Here is a 20,960-nt window from a genome sequence, read left to right as displayed (position 1 = left end):
CATCCATATTAAAAAATGATAACTTTAGAATAATTTGAATTCAAAAGAATACAGAAGATCTCCAATACATTCAAAAAGAATTAAGAAAAATGAAAAATAATATAAAAAGAATTTAAAACAATTAAAAGAAATAAAAAGTGCTTAAAAATGATTGAAATACATCAAGTTTAAAATAAAACTCAAAAGAATACAAAAGAATTCAAAGTAATTAAAAAAAAATAAGAAGGATTCAAAAGAACTTTAAAGGATTCAACTAAAAGAATTGAAAAGATCTGAGAAGAATGCAAAGGACTTCAAAAGAATGGAAAATATTTTAAAACAATTAAAAAGGATGTATTCAAAAGGAAAAAATTTTTTAAAAACTTCAACTTAATTCGAAATAATATTTTTCTTAAATCGGGAAAAATTAAGAAGGTTTAAAAAGAATTAAAAAGAACTCATTATCAGGCGTATCTCTAAATTTGTCAGTGAATAACTTATCTCTTAAATACAAAATAATTATAACATTTAAATTTAATAATAAATAAAACTATAAATATGCATCAAATATTATAAATGTGATAAATATAAAAAATAATCTAAAAAATTGAATATGATTGACAGAATATTAAAAAATTATTTTAACTAAAAAAGTGAGAAACAATACAATTATAAATTAAATTTTGTAGTATGAACCTAATCAATAATTAATTTTAAAGTAACTTTAGCTCAATATTGAAATATTAGAAAGCTTTTCTAATCTTACGCAGACTATCTTTTCTAATAAGCTATATCTAATCTAGATCAAATCGAAATTAATAATTTTATCGTCTATAAATATTAAGATGTTACTATACAATTGATTATTATCTAATCATACAAAAATTATCTCAGGGTTCTAAAGGTACATAATATTATTCTACATTACTTTTTGTGTAGATCTGAAACGAAATATGCTAATCGAGTTGAAAGCTTGATATTTTAATTAAAAACCTTTTCAAATACAATAAGCAAACAAAAAAAACTAAATTAAAAATAAAAACCTTAGAAATAAATTGAATACCAAGTTTTAATTGAAATAAAAGAATAGCTCAACATTAAATGACAATAAATAAATAAAAAAGCCGTAAATAATTGAATGCTAAAATAATATATGAAAAAAGTGAAATCAACAAATTACAAACTGAATTTTTCAAAAAGAGTTCACAAAATGATTACAAAAAGAATAAAAGACAAAAATATGAATGCACATAAATTTTACTCTCCAGATGCTCTTCTGGGAAATCTAAATTTTGAACCTCATTTTTTTTATTTTCCTCTAGAACTTTCAAATTTGACTTTTACGACACCTTCAGATAAATTGAAAAATTTCTGGTTACTGAGAGGAATAAATCCAAAATTATTTCTAAAATAGAAAAATATTGTAAAGCCTAAAATAAACAAGCTTTCTAACTCTGATTAAAATCTCGTATGATAAAAATTACTGCTAAAAATTATAATAATAAAATTTTATCCTACTTTATAATTTTTAGGGTGCAAGTTTTCTGTCAATGATCTCTACCTTAGTTTTTTTGAGTGCAATAAAATATGTTAGTATTATTAAACATTCTTATAATAATAAGTTTTTAACACAAAGATTGTTTTAATAACCACGTTAATTAAAATTAGCAGTGAATTACGATCGAATTTAGAAGAGTTTGTTTCTACTAATTTTTTTTTTTAATTGTTACAGTAAAACCTCTCCTAATTTTTCTAAGATACTTGAGGCCCTGTAATACTTATCCGATGTCTACCTTAAAAATAATTGGAAGGGACTGAGAAGGATTTTTAAGAATTAAAAATAAATAAAGTCAAAATTGAAAACAATTCAAAGATTAAAAATAATTTGAGAGAATCCAAAGCAGGCGGCAAGCAATGTGAAGAATTCAAAAGAATTTAGAAGAATTCAAAAGGCTTAAAAAGAATTAAAAACAATGCAAGGAATTTGAAATAATTTCAAACAATTATAAGGAGTCAAAATAATTATAAGCAATTAAAATGAACTGAGAAAAATTCGAAAGACCCTAATAAATTTAGAAGAAATTAGAAAACTTCAAATCAGTTTATAAAAATTAAAATAATTTGTATGTATCAGAAAGCATTCAGAAGAAGTCAAAAGAATCCAAAGGAATAAAAAATAATTAAGCAGATTATCAGAGTATTTGAAACAACTGCGAAGATGTGACAAGAATTAGGAACAATTCATCAAAATTAAAAAGAAATAAAGATTTTGAAATAATTTTAAAGAATTCTAGAGAATCGGGAAAAACTAAGACGGATTCAAAAGAATTCCAAAGACTTGAAAAGAATTAAGAAGAATTCAAGCGACTTAGAAAGATTTCAAAAAATTCAGAAGAGCGCAAAAGAATCCAAAATAGTTCAATAAATTTAAAAGAATCAAATAGAATTGAGGAGTCAAAATAATTTCGACGAATTGAAATGAATTAAGAAGAATTAATCAAAATTACAAAAAAATTAGAGACTAAAATGATTTGAAAGAATTCAAAAGAATCGGCAAAAATTGAGAGAGAATCAAAAGAGATCCAAAGAATCGAGATAAATTAAAAAGTCTTAAATGAATTCATCAGAATTTATAATAGTTTAAACAAATTGAAAACAATTTAAAGAATTTATAGGAATCAGAAAAAATTGAAGAGCATTCCAAATAACGCATGGCAATTAAAAATAACAGGACAGAATGTCAGAGAATTAAACAAAATTGCAAAGATTTACCAAGAATTAAGAAGAATTAATCCAAATTAAAAAAGAAATAAATACTTTAAAATATTTAAATAGAATTCACAACAATCGGGATGCACTAACAAAGATTCAAAAGAATTCCAAAGAATTGAAAAGAATTAGGAAGAATTTAAAAGACTACAACAGATTTCAAGAAAATTTAGAAGAGCTGAATAGAATTAGAAACAGATCGGAAAATTCAAAATAATATAAAAGAATTAAGGATTCAAAAGAATTGCAAGGTGTTTAAATTATTTGAGAAAAATTCATCAAAACTAACTAAAATCCGAAGTCTTTATATAACTGGAGAACTTCCGAAGAATTTGGACGAGTTAAAATTAATTAAGAACAATTGAAACAGTTCATAGAAATCAGGAAGTATTTAGAAGGATTTAAAAGAATTTTAAAAAAATTAAAGAGAACGTAGCAGAATGTCAGAGTGTATGAAATAATTGCAAAGATTTAACAAGAATTAAGAAGAATTGATTAAAATTAAAAAGAAATAAAGAATTCAAAATAATTGGAAAGCGTTCAAGCGAATCAGGAAGGACTAAGAAAGATTCAAAAGAATTTAGAAAAGTTAAAAAGAATTAAAAACAGTTCAAAGAATTCAAAAGAAAGCAAAAGAATTGAAAAGGATTCAACAGAATTCTGAAAAATTCAGAAGGGTTACAAGTAATTCAATACAATTAAAAGAATCCAATAGATCTGGGACGAATTGAGAAATATTTACGATAATTTCAAGCAATTGAAACGAAATAAGAGGAATGTCAAAGAATTTAAAACAATTGCAAAGAAGTTACAATTGTTAAAAATAATTGACAAACATTTTTTTAATAATTTTTAAAAATTCAAAAGAATTGCGAAGAATTAAGAAGAATTCGAAAGAACTGAGAAAAATTCAAAAGAATTAAAAAGAATTCAGAAGAATTTATAAGATTTAAAGAGTTTTCAAAGTAATTAAAAGCATCGAGAAGAATTAAGAAGGATTCAAAATAATTCCGATTTATTGAAATAAATTTAAAATAATTATAAAGATTTTACAATAATTGAGAAGAATTCATTAAAAAAAAGCTTTTGAAATAATTTTTAAGAAATCCAAAGATTGAAAGATCGGGGAAGTATTGCATGACCTTAAGAAACTTTTGTATTTTTCTACAAAACAACAATGTCGATAAGGTAGGAATCGGTTGAGTGGTACATGGCCTTAAAAGCAATTTTACTTATTTGAATTTAATTAGTTGGTGAATTTGAAAATAAATTCGATCACTTACTCGGTGGATTCGATGGTGGGCGTTGTGGGCATGATCATGAGTATGCAGTTAACCAAAATTGTGGTGATAATGAATAGAGAAAAGAGTGGGTGGACCAAGATGTAGATGGCCACACGTCGTATTGGATTAAATGGATCGAGGATCCACAACGCGTCGGTCGCGGAGAACCTGAATATGTCCTTTCCTTTACTGACGACCACAAACGTCTGAAAGAGGTGAAAATTGGATTTAAATTTAATTTTAATAACTCCTATATAGAAGTGACGTAACTGTTACATAAGTGATACATAAGTGTTACATGTATGTTACGTATATGTTACATGTATGTTACATGTCTTTTGCATACCGATAACATATATGTCACGTAAATTTTATTAACTGTTACATACCCCATACATATTTGTTACGTAATGACAACCTACCTTTAGCATGCTTGCTGCATGTAAGTTACATATGGGTTACATATGGGTTACATAATTGGTATGTAACTGCTGCTCAAAGGTGACATAATTGTTATATGGCCGTTACGTTCCAATTACATACTTGCTACATAATAGTTACATGTGTTTTACGTAACGTTTGTCATGGTTACATAACGGTTACATAATTGTTATGTATCTTTTACGTAGCGGTTATGTGATTGTTACCTAATGGTTACAGCATTGTAACATAACTGTTAATTAACCAATACATAACTCTCGCTTCAATAGTATAAGACTTGTATGTAACGATTAAATTACTAGAAAGCAGTTGTCATATAATTGTTACATAACTGATACGTTATGGTTACGTAAATGTTTCCCAAATGTAGCATAATTGTTACATGAACGTTTCTTATCGGTTACGTACTTGTTACTCAACTGTTGCCTAACGGTGACATGATCATAATAACTATTGAATAAACGTTATCTAACTTTCGCATGAATATTATAAAAGTTGTATTTAATTATTCTTTTATTATAGATCAGTTGTTATATAACTGTTACACAACCATAACTATTTTCTCATAAAAGTAATTTAGATCCATTTTGTACGTAGATCTATCCAATTGTTTACAAAACTGTTATATTATTATAACGTTAACTTAAAAATAGTGTTATATAACAGGTACGCAACCAAGGTATAACAATAAAAATATATAATACCCTTTTATTGAAGTAAAAACTATCAATATCTTCAAGAGGTGTGGAGGACAGCTCAGGGGGGAAATCGTTGTGCATTCGGACCGGAAGGGGCGCTCCTTGCTCAAACATTGGATCAGGTTGAGGACCCTCATCCTCGTCTTCATCGTCATATCGAACCTGTGAATCAATATCTCTTATTTTAATTGCTGTCAGAAAATATTTCATTCGAAACTTTGCACCAGGGCCACAAAAGTGAGAACATTATATAATTTTCACTGCAGGGATGGACAAAATTCAAAAATATTTTCCTTACATAACTGTTACATGACAGTTACATAATGGTAAGATAACCATAATATTAAAGTTACACAAGTGTTATAAAATCTCAATATATCGATAACATTATTGGCAGATAACGGTTACATTACAATAATGTACATGTAATGTATCTGTTGTATAACTGAAACATTCCAGTTACATAAAGGTGACGTATCAGAAATATACCAGTTACCGTTGTTATAAAACGGTATAATTACAATTATATTAATATCATATAACAGTAAAATACCAGTTAGATAAATGTTATAGAATGGTGACATCACAGTTATATAACCGAAACTCAAAATTCATACAAATGTTTTGTAAGGGTTATATAACTGTTTTATCATTGCTTGGGTGTCAGTTATATAACTGTAACATTAGTTTTGCGTAACAGTTACATACCTACAAGCTAGTAAAAAAAAGTGCCCATCCCTGTTTGTATAACCACTGTTAAAAAAATTTCCACACTTATTTTTAGATAGTAACATAAAAATTAATTTTTTTAAATACTATTTGCAAATGATAATATCGGATCTATATTTATTTCAGCTGAAGGCAAATATAAATTTTGGTTATAAAGAACAAAAATATATATATACATTAAGTAAATATATAAAAATTGCAGTCTTATTTAAATTAAAAATATTTTTAACAGTGTGTAAAGTGAATCATTTAAAAGCGAATGTGATGCCACACATTTTATACAGTGAAATTAAAAAATAACACTATTTCTAAACCTATTTTGTACACGATGCAGCTGCGTGGGCAGTGTTGGCTTCTTAGGGGTCGTCCATAAACCACGTTACAAATTAGGAGCAACCCCCCCCCCCCTGAAGAACATACTCCCCCCATCCCAAGCAACATAGTCCAAAATTCTCTCATAATATGGGAAATATAGTGAATTTAAAGAGAAAGTTAATTTTCTATAAAATAGTTTACTTTTATTCCAAATAGAAAGATTTTTATCAAAGTCGTGTTATTTTTAACCAAATATTTACTTCTTCTAAACAAAAAGATGAACTTTCAACAAAAAAGGTGAATTTTCAACCCAAAAACGGATTTTCTTACAAAGAAGACCATATTGTATTATCTACCATAAAAGATCAATTTTCGACCAAATTAAATTTTCCAACTAGTTAAATTCAGCGACTTCAACTAGTTGAATTATAAACAATGAAGATAAATTTCCGTCCAAAAAGATTAATTTTGCAAACAGGAAAATTAATGTTTTACGAAAAAGACAAATTTTAAACAATATAGCATCAATTGTTAAAAAGTTAATTTACGTCGAAATATTTAAATTATTATATAAATACTTTTATTTTCAACCAAATATTTGAATTTTCATCAAAAGAGATCAATTTAAAACAAAATAATTTTCAAAAAAGATCTTGAATTTTGAAGAGAAAAAGCGGAATTATCTATACCAGACAGTTGATTATTTAACCCAAAAATATAATTTTTCAAGAATAAAGTTGATTTTCAACAAAAAGGTTCATTTTTTACAAAATTTCTCATTTTTCTTCCAAATAGTTAAATTTTGATCAAAGTAGTTTTATTTCTAACCAAATATTTAAATTCTCAACTAATAATATGAATTAAAAAAAAGAGTTAATTTTAAACCTAATTTCGACCAATCATAGTTTTTTGCACGATCCCCCTTTCTCCCTCCCTTCAAATTGGTAATGTAGTTTATGGACGGCCACTTATGCGTGAGTAAAGTGTTTTTTTTTATAAAATAATTCGAAAAACAGCCCCAATACAAACAAGAATTATGGTACCCTATTAGTGTACAAATAAAAAACGTCTATTTCATTTTCAAGCGTGAATAAAATAATTCTCACTTTCGGTATTTTCTTAAATAAAAAAAATTTCATTAGTGCATTTGATTAGATGAAAACTTACAAGTTACCATATTTGTTATGAAAATGCAACATAACATTGATCTCACTGCCGTGTGACTGTTACATAAATGTAATATTATTGTTATGTAATATTTACGGAGTTTTTACGTAAACTAAAAATAACCTTAACACAACTATCATCTTTTTTGTAGCTCTAAAATAGGTAGAACTTGAGTGTAATATAACAGGTATGTAATTGTGACCTAATTCATATATTATTGTGCAATGGTGTCTTAATTGTTACCTAAATATAACATAACCTTTACAAAATTGTTGCACAGCTGTGAAGTAAGTTTGATAAAAAAGTTACGCAATAGTATCATCACTGTTATATAACAATTACATAACTGCAGCATAATTGTTCTGTTACAGTTACATTATCCTAACGCAGTGGTTACACAACATTTATGCAGCACAATTGTTATATGACAGAAAATTCTATATTTCTTCTAAATCTTAATTGAATGTTATGATAAGTAATGAAAAAAAAAGTTTGATAACTTTTTGCAGTGTGTGTGACTAAACTAAACGTTCGTTCCATATAGTCTAGTTTGTGTAAGCCGAATTTCTTTAAACTTTGCTATAAATAGAATTTTTCTTTTTTATTTAAATTGCGGCCAGAGCTATCGTGCGTGCAGAAAAAATAATAATTTGATTTATATATTATTATATACAGTGACGATGTTAAGATATCGCATTGGTTTAATTGGTTAGCTGCAGTTTTAAAGCGCATACACAGCTAATTCCCTGGCGAAAATTTTGGATTGAAATTCATTCTGAGCCAATCCGAAATTTTCCGAATCATTCTGGAATTCTTGACCGAACCAAATGTATTAATTCCGATCTAACCGGAAAGAAGTTTTAACCCTTTTCAATCCGCCCGTCAACTCTCCATTCAATCTGGATGGATGCGAAACTTTCCTTTCAATCCCTTTCAATCCCTTTCAATCCATGATCCCTGATCCGAATGAATCAGAAATCAATCTGAAGTTATGTTTATCCTTCGGAATCATTTTCAATCTATTGGTCTTTTCAAAGCTCAATCCGAATGAATCCAGCATAAAACCGAATCAGTCTGATTGAATCTAAACCAAAGCGAATAAATGCAAAATTCGGACTCAAAACTTTCAATCCAATAACCAATCGGAATGTATCCGAGATCATTCCGAACCAATCCTTCTTTTAGCATCGGATTAGCCGGATTAATTTCGGATTGAAGCCTGACTTCGACATTGAATTAAATCGGATTGAAATTTAATAAAATATAAATCTTGGTTTGACTTCGGATTACTTCGGATTCAATCGGATAGAATTCTTGAGTATCACCTCGGATTAGGTTGGATTTAGTCATATTGGCATCCTTGCTTTAAATGAGATTAAGTCGGATTCAATAGAATTATTAATCTTATTTCGACTTCCGATGGGAATTCTTGTTTCAAAATCGGATTCGCTCGTATTCAGTCGGATATAAATTTTAGTTTGATCTTGGATTAGCTCAGATTGACTCGAATTGGCATCCTTGTTGCAATTTCGGATTATACCGGATTAAAGCTGACTGAGTCGGATAGGAATCCCTAAATCGACCTCGGAATCATTTGGATAGGAATCTTTTGTCTGACTTCGCATTAGATCAAAATGAAGCTGTATGCTTTGGATACAAATTTCGGAATCAAATGGATTAAAAAGGATAGAATTTTTTTCCAAAACTTTCACCAGGGCTCTTAATCGGATTAATAATCAATAATTTATTGCAAGCTGCGCTTTAGGCAAATGGCAAATATCAGGCATTGCAAGTAACATTCATCCTAAAAGCAAAATTTACCGCACTCTCTTCTCACGATATTTACAGCGATACAACAAATTATGTATGTGATATTAAAATTATTTTTTTTTTAAATATTTCATTTAAAAAATGGTATTTAACAATTTTTTTACTGATGTGTAAAAATAAATTCAAGTCGGATTACAATTTTGCACATTACTTGTTCAAATAGGAAGTTTTTGAAAATTTCTGGAAATTTTTGATAATTTATGGTCAAAGACCATAACATACCAGGAAAGTCACGGCAAATTGCAGGAGATTCAAGGCCTTTTTTATCAAAATTTCTGGATTTAAATTTAGTTGAAAAATTCAAAAAAATGTTACCGTAAAATACCGATAAAGTTACTGAAAATGTTTGGACATGTTTTAATCTAATTTTCGAGCCTCATGTTCATTTGTTAAATTATCAGATATTTTAAAAATAAACTCAAGGCCTGAAAGTTTGATTGAAAAATATCCGGTAATTTACGGTAATTTATAGTAAGTTACTATAAATTATTGGAAAAGTTAACGGAAATTCTAAGAAATTTCAAGATCGAACGTTTGGGCCTAAAGTTTATGTTTTAATATCCAAAAAATTTCAGATTTATATTGTAAGTTACCATATATTACCGGTAAAGTTACGAGAAGTTGGCGAAAATTCTAAGAAACTTTATCTCGATTTTTTGTGAGTTTTAAATCAAAATTTGGGACACTACGTTCATTTTCGAAATATCAAGGCATTTTTTCAATTAACTCAAGCCTTGGAAGTTTAATTAGAATAATTCATAAATCATAAATAACCGGTAAAGTTATGGAAAATTTAAAAAATAATAATATTATATATTATAATATAAATTACCGCTAAAATTACCAGAAAATATCGTAAATTCTAAAAAAAATTAATTAAACTTTCCGGCCCTAAGTTTTTTTTCAATATATTCCAAAGTAATTGGTAATTTCAGGCAAATTGCCATAAAATACCGGAAAAGTTATGGTAAATTTAAGGAAGTTTCAGGACATTTTTTGGTTAAAGCTTTGGACCTTGAGTTTATTCAAAATATCTGTAAATTTCAAATAATTACTAGTAAATTACCATAAATTATTTTCAAAGTTAGTGGAAATTTTAGCACGTTTTTTAATCTACCCTTCGCGCCTTGAGTTCATTAAAAAAATTATGGTCATTCATTTAAGTTATCATAAATTACTGAAAAATATCGTATAATTAAAAAATGAACTTAAACGCGAAAGCTTGATTCAAAAACCTTCGGTCATTTATGGTTGGTCATCATAAATTACAAGTAAAGTTACCTAAATTCTAAGAAATGATTAAATTAAACTTTCGGGAATTAAGTTTATTAGGAAAATATTCGGAAATTTTCGGTAATTTATTGTAGGATACCATATATTACCGGAAAATTTACAGTAAACTACCAGGGGCATTCCAAGACATTTTAAAAGCCTGCATTCGGGCTTCTAACCCTTCTTTTTAAAACAGAAATTTTCAGTTATTTATGGTAAGTTACCACAGATTGCCGTAAAATTATTATAAATTTTTGGAAATTTTTTAATCCAACTTTTCGGCGTTAACTTCTTTAATAAAATGGCCTGAAAATTCGGTTTTGCGCTTAATTACTATAAATAGCCAGTAAAGTTACCGGGAATTTCAAGACATTTTTTAATCAAACTTTCGGGCCTTAATTTCATTTTTTCAATTTCCAGAAATTTTCGGTTAGTTTCCATAAATAATGGGTAAAGTTTCTAAAAATGTAGTTAATTACCGAACTTCTGTGCCCTAAGTTTATTAAAAATTATCCAAAAATATTCGGTAATTAATGGTGGGTTCATGTAAATTACCGGTAAAGATACCGGAAATTTTAGAAGTTCATAAAAAATTCCTCAGTTAATTTTTGAAGTATCTGAAGTTTCATGGTAACTTCTGTAAGTTGCCATTAATTAGTGGTAAATTTACAGTAGATTGCTGACAATTTCTTGTAAAATACTCATTTCGAGGTATTTTTATTTTCCGGTTTATCAATATTTTGTGAGTAAATTTCATTGCTGACTTTTCTCAGTGAGCGTCTTTTTTGATTCTTTAAAATTTTATACAGCAGCAGGAAAAGAGAGTGGAAGAGAAGAAGCTATTACAAGAGGTAAATATTTAAAGAGAAGAGTAACACGTGTATTCAAAGGAGATTCGAATTACTGCCGCTCAAAGGAGTTTCATTAAAATTTCTATAAATTGCAGCAAGCTAGAAGCCTCGTTTCAAAAATTATCTAACTTAAAAACTGGTACGTTTTAATTCAAATTGATTTAAATTTGTGTTGCAAAAATCATTGATTTTATTTATGAAAAATATATTTCTTGATATTTGAAAAAATAAAACATAACTCTTGCATTTGTTACATAAGTGGAACGTTATGTAAATGTTATATAACTGATAAAACATAGTAAAAAGACTGTTACGTTAACGATGAATAATTGCGTATATGATACGTAATTACCATAAAATCGTTACCTTTATTTATTATACATTTAATGTTTAATATCACAGAGAATAATAAATCTAATATTTTTTACGTGAATATAACGTTCTTAAAAATAACTTTTGAATCTCGCATTTTTCGCTTCAAGGAAAACATCGAACTGCAAAACCAAATGTCTCAAATAATAGAAATCATTCTTCTATTTAAAAAAATTTTCAAAATTATTTTCCTTGAAACGAGAGAATACAGAAAGCAGTTTGCAAGCTTTACAAAGCAATAAGCGCAATAGTCGTTGCCAGAATAGTGCATGAAAATGTATTAACCGAGGTTAAATCATTATTGTATTTATATCTTCGCTAATGATTTATTTACAGCATTGTTACCTTACCTTGATAATTTTCATATTAACTAGTTTTATTATTTTATATTATATTGTTTTTAGGGTTTTCTAGCTACAAGGAGGAAAAATGGGAAGTGAAGAGGAGAAGAAGTAAGGGGAATAAAAGTAAGACAGGGCGGGGAAGTAAGTGAAACGAGAGGAAATAGGAGAAATTATGTTAAGTATGAGAGGGGAAGTAAGAAAAGGGAAATGAGGCATGACAAGAATTAAGGAAAGAGTTTAAGGGAGAGAATAAGGATTGTGGGAGGGTTGGGTAAGTAGGAAAAAGAAGGCAATTAGAGAAAATTATGGTGGAAAGAAAAGGTGAATCAGAAGAAATATGGGAAGAGACATGAGAGGTAAGGAGGTGGAATGAGGGAAGGATGAGCAGTTTAGGAAGAAGTAGGGGAAAGAATGGGAAGTAAATAGGAAGCTGAGAGGAGGGTGATTATAGGAGGGAAAGTGGGCAAAATAAGGGGCAGTAGGAAAAATTTTGGAGAGTAGGGGATGCAAATAAAGGGGAAGATTCGTAGAGTAGTAAAAGGAAATTAAAGCAGAGATTAAAGCGAAAAGAGAAGTAAGAGAAAGGAGGGTTTGCAGGGTTAAAAGAGGGAGACTAGGTAAGAGGAGAAGGAATAGAGAAATATGGGTTCGAGAGCAGAAGAAGGAAAGGATTATTATATTAGGAAGAAATAGAGGAAAAAATAGGAAGTAAAGTGAACAGTGCAGTAGGGAAAAGGAAGTGAGTGGAGGTGGACTGCGAATGGAGGAAAGTATGTGAAAGGATGGAAAGTTAGGGGAATTAGGGAAATAAGGAAAATAAGGGAAATAAGGGGAAGTAGGTAAGGGAAGTTAGAGATGGAAAGGCGAGAAGGTATTAGTAGATTATGAAAAATTAGAGGGAGGGATGGGCAGGAGCGAAGGAAGTATTGGTCAGTGGAGTGAGGAAAGAGAAGCGTGAAGAGAAGAATTATGGGTAGGTAGCTAAAGTGGGAGAAAGACGTGGATGTAGGGTAAATGATAGTGACTAGGGGAGGGAAAGTAGGGGAGAATAAGTAGATTATTAAGAATTAGTTGAAAAGGTTGGAAGAGCAGATAGAATTGAGGAGAAGTAAGGGAAGGGGAAGAAAGCAACAAGAAGGGCTTAGGGGAAATCATGGTAAGTAGGGGACGGAAAATAGAAAAAGGAAAATGAGGGGAGAATAAGAAGTATAGGAGGAAGTAGGCGAAGGAATGGGAAGTGAAGTGGTGTGAATGACGAAGAAAGGAGAAGGGAAGTGATTGGGGAGGACTATAGGGAAAAGGAAGTATGTGAAAAAATGGAGAGTGAGAACAATAAGGACGAGTGAGAAGGGAAGTTAGGAATGGATAGGTAAATGAAAATTAGTACATTACAAAAAAAGTAGTAGATTACGAAAAAGTCGAGTGAAAGTAAAAGGAAGTTATAGATGGAAGGGGAGAAGAAGGGGATTACGGGCGATCAGGGGAAGTAAGTAAAAGATGAGAGACGAGAAGAAATCAGGGTTTCTAGTCGAGGGAAATTAGAAGAGAATTAGTAGGTTAGAAAGAGCTAGGGGAAGAGTTTGGAATTACAGGAAAGTAAAGGAAGATAAGGAGAGGGAAAATGTGAGCATCGGAAAAACAGGAGGGAAATAGGCAAAAGAAGGAAGTGTAGAGAAAATGATAATCAGTAGAGGACGTAAAGTAGGCGAACAGAAATAAAGGAAGGATTAGTAGATTAGGAAATAGTAGGTGCTGGAATTGAAGTGAAGGGGTAAGTAGACGAAAGGAGGGTGACTAGAGGAATTAAGGTTATGGATGGAAAGCGGGAAGAGGAAAGGGTTAGTAGGTTATGAAAAAGCAGGTAAAGGAATGCGAAGTGGAGTGGAGAAAAAGATAAAGTAAGGGGAAGGAAAGTGAGTGGATAAGGACTAAATTAATTATAAGTAGGCAAAAGAACGGAGAGTAAGGGAAATGAGGGGATTAAGAAGAAGTAGATGGGGAAATTAGAGACAATAAGGGATCAGATGCGATAGGAGAAAGTTTATCGGCAGGTGCGGGAAGTAGGCAAGAAAAAAGCGAGAGTAGGGTCAATTAGGGTAATTAGGCAAGGAAAAGTAAGGTAAAATTAGTATATCAAGAAAAAGTTGATGAAGGGCTGGAAAGTGAAGGCGAAAGTAAGTTAAGGTTGAGTGAGAGGAAAGAAAATATGGGAGGGAAAGCAGGCAAAATAAGGAGAAGTAGGAGGTATTATGATGAGTAGGTTATTAAGTAAATACTAGAAAGATGTAGGAGAAGGGTTGAGAAATGACGTAAAAATGTAGATAAGGAGAAGTAAAGGGGAAGTGTGAGGATGGGAATAATGGGAAAAATTGGAAAGAATAAGTAAGGGAAGGGAAGTCAGAGGTCGTAAAGGGAAAAGAAGAGAGGATTAATGAATTAGGAAGAATTAGAAAGAAGAATCTTAAGTTTATTAAGAACTAAAGGAATAGGGAATGGCAAAAGCGGATGCTGTGAGTTAAATTAGGACGAGTATGGTAGATGAAGAAGGGAAAGTGAAGTGGGATGTGAAGAAATTAAGAGATAAATCGATTATTACATTAAGAAGAAGTAGGGAAAGAAATAATAAGGGAAATTAATTGAAGTGAAGAAGATGCAGGAGGAGAAGCAGGTAAAAGGAGAAGTAATCGATATTGAGGGTGAGTGGGGTAGGAGAATGAAAGTGAGAGTGGGAAATTGAGAAAAGCATTATTAGATTGGTAAGAAATAGCAGATGGGATGGGAATTGAAGGAGGACTATGGGACGTGAGAGTAGGTGTATTATGGAGGGTGAGGGTAATTAGCAGAAAGGAGATGAAGTAGGAGAAATAATGTTGAGAAGGGGAGAAAGAGGATGAGGGAAATGACGGATAGATTAGCAGATTAGAAAGAAGCAAAAAATACACCAGGGGGAGATCCGATCGACTTAATTAATGTTTTGATAGGCTAATAAACATTTCTTTGTAGGCTTCCAGTGCCTGCTTTAACTAAATTGTTTTTTCTTCAATTAGAATTTCTTGGAAGTGATTTTTTGAAATTATTTGAATTGCTCACTCCATTAATACATTTTCAATTGGTAAAAAGTTTAATTGGTCTAAGAACTATTTAAATTTCTAGGAAAGGAGAAAAAAAGAACCAAGAAACTTTGTGAAAATAAAGTGGAGGAAGAGTAAGATGAGTGTAGCGTTTTACTTAGCATGATTCAAAATCTTACTTCTTTTTTCTTTTTCTTCCGTCCATATATACTTCCCTGCAATTGGAGAAGTGAGAAATAGTTGTTACATAGAGAATAGAGATACAAATATAGAGAGAGCAAGAAAGATTCCTGATTATAGGACTTTTTTTAACGAAGAAATATTTTTTTAGTAAGAGACGCAACGACAGAATAAAATAAGGGGAAATTTCGAAGCAGTAGCGGCGAATTTACAATCCGTATTTCTACATTTGCAATTTTTTTAAATGTATAAAAATAAAAAAATGTTAAGTTAAGTTGAAAAAAGTGAATTTTCTTTAATTTTGTGAATTTTCTGTGTCCAAATTTTCTTTACTATTTTTTTTCTGATTTTTGGGTCTGTAAGTTCGCCGCAGAATACAAAATTAGCAACAGCGTTTACATTTTACAAAGAGACTCACACTTAGACACCCATTCACTAATGTTTTTATTTTTATGAATTACTTATTGTAGGCGCATTTTAATTTATTTTCATTAATTTGCATCTACAACAGTGAATTTTTAAACAGTAACAAAGAACAGAAATAATAACGTGAAATGAAATATTTGTTGAGGAAAGTAATGATTGTCGAGCATACTCTTCACACTTCACACAGAAGGAAAATTTACAGGAAATGAAAAATTACTATGTCACAAAAGTCTTAGTAGTAATAAAAGACAAAGCGTCGTAGCTGAAAAGAAAATAAGTAGAATAGGCGCACTTGTTAGTTGCTTTTGTTTACGCCCAAAAATCAATAGTGAAATACTTGTTAAAGGACAAGAGAATATCTACAGACGTTGTAAATGTATGTACACTGTACAATATTTAAGCAAAGATACAGCAGAAAGGGTGTTGTTTTGGTTTTGGAAACTTCTTTTAAATAGGAATCTTTGACAAACTGTTACAAAAATGTTACATTGCGTTATTTAAATTTACTGTAACTGTTACATAATGGTTACATTGATGTTACATTACTGTTACAAAAATGTAACATAACAGTTATTAAACTGCTACAGATATGCTATATAACGGTTACGAAAATGCACATAAATTTGTCAGAATGCTTTTCGAATTTTAAAATGTATCTGATCGAATCCATTTCAAATCAGGCAAGTTCTAAACTACAAATCGCAGAAACAGTTTTTTATGTAATTCAAACCTGACAATTTTATTTTCAAATTCTAGTCAGTTTTAACGTCCTTTTTCGAAAGCGGTCAGATAATTTGAAAAATATTCAAAATTTACAATGTGATGACGATTAGTTTGAAAATATAAATAGTCGATTTTGTTAAAAGCTAAAAAATTAATTTATTAAAAAATTGGAGACACTCCCGATTTTTATATTATTCACAATTATACAAACGAAAAACTTAATTTAAAAACAAAACGAATAAGCTCGTGAAAATATAAGGAATCTAATAAATAAGTGATTTTTATTTAAAAAAACATAAATAGAAATGCGGAAAAGTCCCATCTTTTGGTAATGACTTTTAAAAAGAAAAATTATATTAAAAAACTTTAAAAATATTAAATAATGCGAAAATAAATGATGAAATAAAATAAATAATTAAAATTTTTCAGAATTAAATAATTTTTTGTTATTTACAAAATTTTCAATTTGGGAAAATGCTGCTTGACAATTTATTATTTTACTTATCTTTGCACCAATAAATATTTTAAAGGTTCTTCAATTTACAAAAATTTTTTTAGATATTCTCAGCGACTAAAAAAATTGATTTTTCCTCTTAAATGAAAAAAAAAGCCAAACCAAGGATAGAACAAAATGTTTGAACTGACCGTGTAGTTTAGGCGGTTACGAGTCAGGTTGGTAGCCAGCAGGTTGCGGGTTCAATTCTCGTTGCCTACACTTTAAAAAAAGTTGTTGCATTTAATTAATTAAAATGTTTAAATATTAAATTAACATAAAATTTTTGTTCAATTATGCACAATTAACTTTTTAATTATTGTATTCAATGAAAAACTCGCATTTTCGCATTATTGTCGCTTTTTCTCAACAAATATTTTTTATTACTTTATTTATCTATTTCTAAGGCATAAACATTTAAATTTTGAAATAAGAGAGTGACTGTTAACGTTAATGTATTAAAAGTACATTTTCTCGTGCATATTCTTATTTTAAAATATGTATACAACTTTTTAACAAAATGATACAAAGCGAGTTTTCCATTGAAAGAAAAGATTTAAAATGTTCTTTTTCGCATAATAAAAAAACTATGTATGGAAATTAAATATTTAAATGTTTAAATCAATAAAATGCAACAACCAAAATTTTTGAAAAAGTGTGGGCACGGGAGAATCGAACCCGAACACAGTAAAAAAAAGGATCAATTTTGTTGCAGAGCATTTTGCTCCAACGATCATTTGACTCTCGAGATCATAATGATCAGTCCATTCTGATCAATTTGATCTTATTTTTTGGTTCATTTTTTAGTCTAAACAAAATGGCCGCCAGTTCTTGGCGCTGGTGTGATAACGACATAACCTAAAAATTGTATCTACTGCACGTAAGTGAGAACTACACTTAACCGATTCAATTCTAAATGGATTGGATCTAGTTTTCAATATTGAAGCTATGCAAATTTGATCTTTCTTTTGCTATAAAAAATCCTTGTATCTCAATATTTCGACTAAGAGCATTCAAATACTTTTTAAATGAAAAAATTGTAATTATTGTTTTTTTTTCTGCTGGAGGGGACTGGATGACAGAAACAGGCATAGCACCAATGACATCGCAAACATTCAACACGCGACATATTTTAACATCAGAAACACAGACAGGATCAGATTTTTGGTGGTAGAATAAGTGCTCCGCATTTGACAAGTTGAAAGATTAAAAAATTCAATTAATTTCTACATTTAACCGCTTAGACATTGGTTAAACTCTCCAACGTTTTCATTTTTTCAGTCGATAGAGAAAAGCTTTTCTGAATCGAAATTCCTACTTCACCAACCTCAAGGCCATTCTACAGTTCGAGTGGTTCATATCCGTGCTAAGTTTCTAGAATGTTCTTGAAGAGTCCCAATGACGACATACAATTAATTATATAATGAATTAATTGATTTGGAAATTAATTAATGAGAAGCTAAAAACTTCATTTAGTAATTAATAACTTTGAAGTCGTGGACGCAGGATTCGTTTCTGTCAATTGCGGTTTAAAATCTCATGATGTCATCGGGAGTCTTCGAGAATAATCTGGAACCTCGGCACGGAAGTCGGTAACGTAGGGATTTCGATCTAGGAACGTTCTTGCCTATATACTATTTTCATTTTTGTTTTGTTTAACGTTATTTTACATAGTTGAATTTTGAAGAAATATTTGAATTTTGTAACAAATTGTTGAATTTTCAATTTAAAAAAATTGTTTTCTAACCAAAAATTAAATAATTAAATTTTCAGTAAACAATTAATTTTCAACCAAAAAATGAACCAATTATTAACAAAAACATTCAAATTTTTAAGCAGAACATATTAATTGTAATGAAACAGTTTCATTTTTAACTAAAAAAAATTAAATTTCGACGAAAAGACCAATGAATTTTTAATTTAAAAATTCGTAATTTCAACTAAAACACAGATAATTTTTTATAAAAATTAAAATAGTTTTTTTTCAATTACTTTCATAAAAACAATAATATTATTATTCAATGGTGACAGAAGGAATTTTCAACACAATAGTTTAATTTTCAACAAAAGAGATTATTCTTTAACTAAAATGATGAATCTTCAACCAAAAAATCCATTTTTAACAAAGTCAATAAAAACTCAATAAAATACTCGAATTTACAACTTAAGAATGAAAAATTTTGAACCAAAAATGGAAGTTAAAATTCAACCCAAAAAACTCATTGTCATCAAAAAAAATAATAGTTTGTAATTCAACCAAGTAGATGAATTTTCAACTACAGAAAGATCAATTTCAAGCCAAAAAATGAAGTATTTAAATTAATTTTGAACAAACAGTTGATTTTTCTATTAAAAAAGACAAATTTTCAACAAAACACCTGAATTTTCAAACCAAACAAATGATAACTTTTCTGTGAAATTGTTAAAAGAAATTTTTTTTTAAATTGTTAAATTTTCAAAAAAAAGTTCATCACAACCCAAAGACGAATTTCCAACGCAATATTTGAATTTTCAACGAGAAGGGATCATTTCTCAACCAAAAATATCTGGCACAGAACAATTAGTTTTAATTTGATGCTTAAATGAAAAAAAAAAATATTTTAAATAAATAATAAAGTTTTTTCAATACTTAAGAATATTAGGTTAGTAGTATGCCTTATAGGAATCTATGAGACTGATTCTATTACGAGTCAAGGAACAATAAACTAACGAGTAGTCATTTACCGACAAATGATAATGGTTCGTGTACGTGCTGAGATTCCACCAGCCTGTAATGTAAGTTACTAACCTATCAACGGTCGGTAATTTTAGTTCCTACTACGTATCTAATCAATGTTGTTTAGGAAGGGATCTATCTTACCGACTGGTGACATATTAGCACAACCACAAACTATCATCGTATGTCGGTAAATGACCAGTCGCCAGTTCCCTGTTGTTCAGCTCGGAACCGAACCGGTGTCACAGAATCTTGAAGGCATACTACTTAGTTCGGAAAAATGAAAATTTTGCTTTTGAAAATAAATTTATTTTTCCTCTGCAAGTTTTTATTTCATGAAATGAAGTAAGTTTGATTTTAAAAAAGAACCTTAAAACGTTGAAAGTTCAACTAAATGTACATTTCAACAGGTTAAATGTCTTGATGCTTAAATGTAGAAATTATTCCAATTGTTTAAAAATTTAACTGGTCAAGCGTGGTGCACGAAGTAAAATATAATGCTACAATAAATATAGTATAGTAGAAATATGAAGGCAGTTGGAGAAAGCCCAATTTTCTATAGTCAGCAACGCCTTAATCTTTTTTTATTGCAACTTCTCGCGGCTCACCAATGCAATATATATTCAAGCATTTTTTTCTCCAGGACTGAAGAAATATTTAGCGAGACGAAATTGTGCTAATTTATTTCTGATTCGGTTGGTGAAAATATACAAACGTCAGTTTCATCCACAGTTGCTCCTTTAAATTAATAACTAAGTAACTAAAGTAAACCCTTATTATACAAATACACATAAGAGGTCTTTCCGGGGAGTATCCGATCTTGTGATGTAACTTTGTACCTCGTTTTTGAATTTGCAAAAACATGTATTTATTATTAAGGGGGGATCTCTGTGAGGTTCCATATTAAGTGACAAGATTCGGGGATAGGTCCAAAAAGTAGCAACTGGGTCAATGCACCTGCCCATTCGTTGCAGCTTATTCAGCAATTTCTGACGAAACACCAGAAATTGCGCACAGACCCAAATTGAAGTGTCCTCTAAATAGAAGACTTTGAAGGGGAATTCATCGCCTCTGGTTCCCAACAAAATTGGATTATTTCCGGAAAGGCCTCGTAAATATAAGAAATAAACCTATCATATTTAAAAATTAAACAACAGAAATTTGGATGTTAAAATAAATCCTCTCTGGTGTGCACAAATCACAAGAGGCAAAACACAAGTGATGATGAAGGATTGAAAATAAATGCTTGAATTAACAAACACGTTTAAAAAAAATAAACTATTTGAAAAAAAATACTTCTA

The 20,960-nt window shown here is 29.6% G+C and overlaps 1 protein-coding gene across 1 annotated transcript in view; it reads right to left on the bottom strand.

Moving 5' to 3' along the window:
• The window catches only part of LOC117167010 (sodium channel protein para), a 116,167-nt gene that overhangs the window by 83,734 nt on the left and 11,473 nt on the right, over positions 1 to 20,960 (bottom strand). Inside the window, exons 3-5 of the mRNA XM_033351561.1 lie at positions 15,301 to 15,336; positions 5,177 to 5,332; positions 4,032 to 4,237 (exon numbers count right to left, since the gene is read on the bottom strand). Coding sequence (XP_033207452.1) covers positions 4,032 to 4,237; positions 5,177 to 5,332; positions 15,301 to 15,336 — 398 coding nt within the window. The remainder of the gene's footprint in view (positions 1 to 4,031; positions 4,238 to 5,176; positions 5,333 to 15,300; positions 15,337 to 20,960) is intronic.

Source organism: Belonocnema kinseyi, chromosome 1 (assembly GCF_010883055.1).
Source record: "Belonocnema kinseyi isolate 2016_QV_RU_SX_M_011 chromosome 1, B_treatae_v1, whole genome shotgun sequence".
Lineage (NCBI taxonomy): Eukaryota > Metazoa > Arthropoda > Insecta > Hymenoptera > Cynipidae > Belonocnema > Belonocnema kinseyi.
The sequence above is the reverse complement of the archived record's forward strand: the minus strand, read 5'-3'. Positions and strand labels throughout refer to the sequence as shown.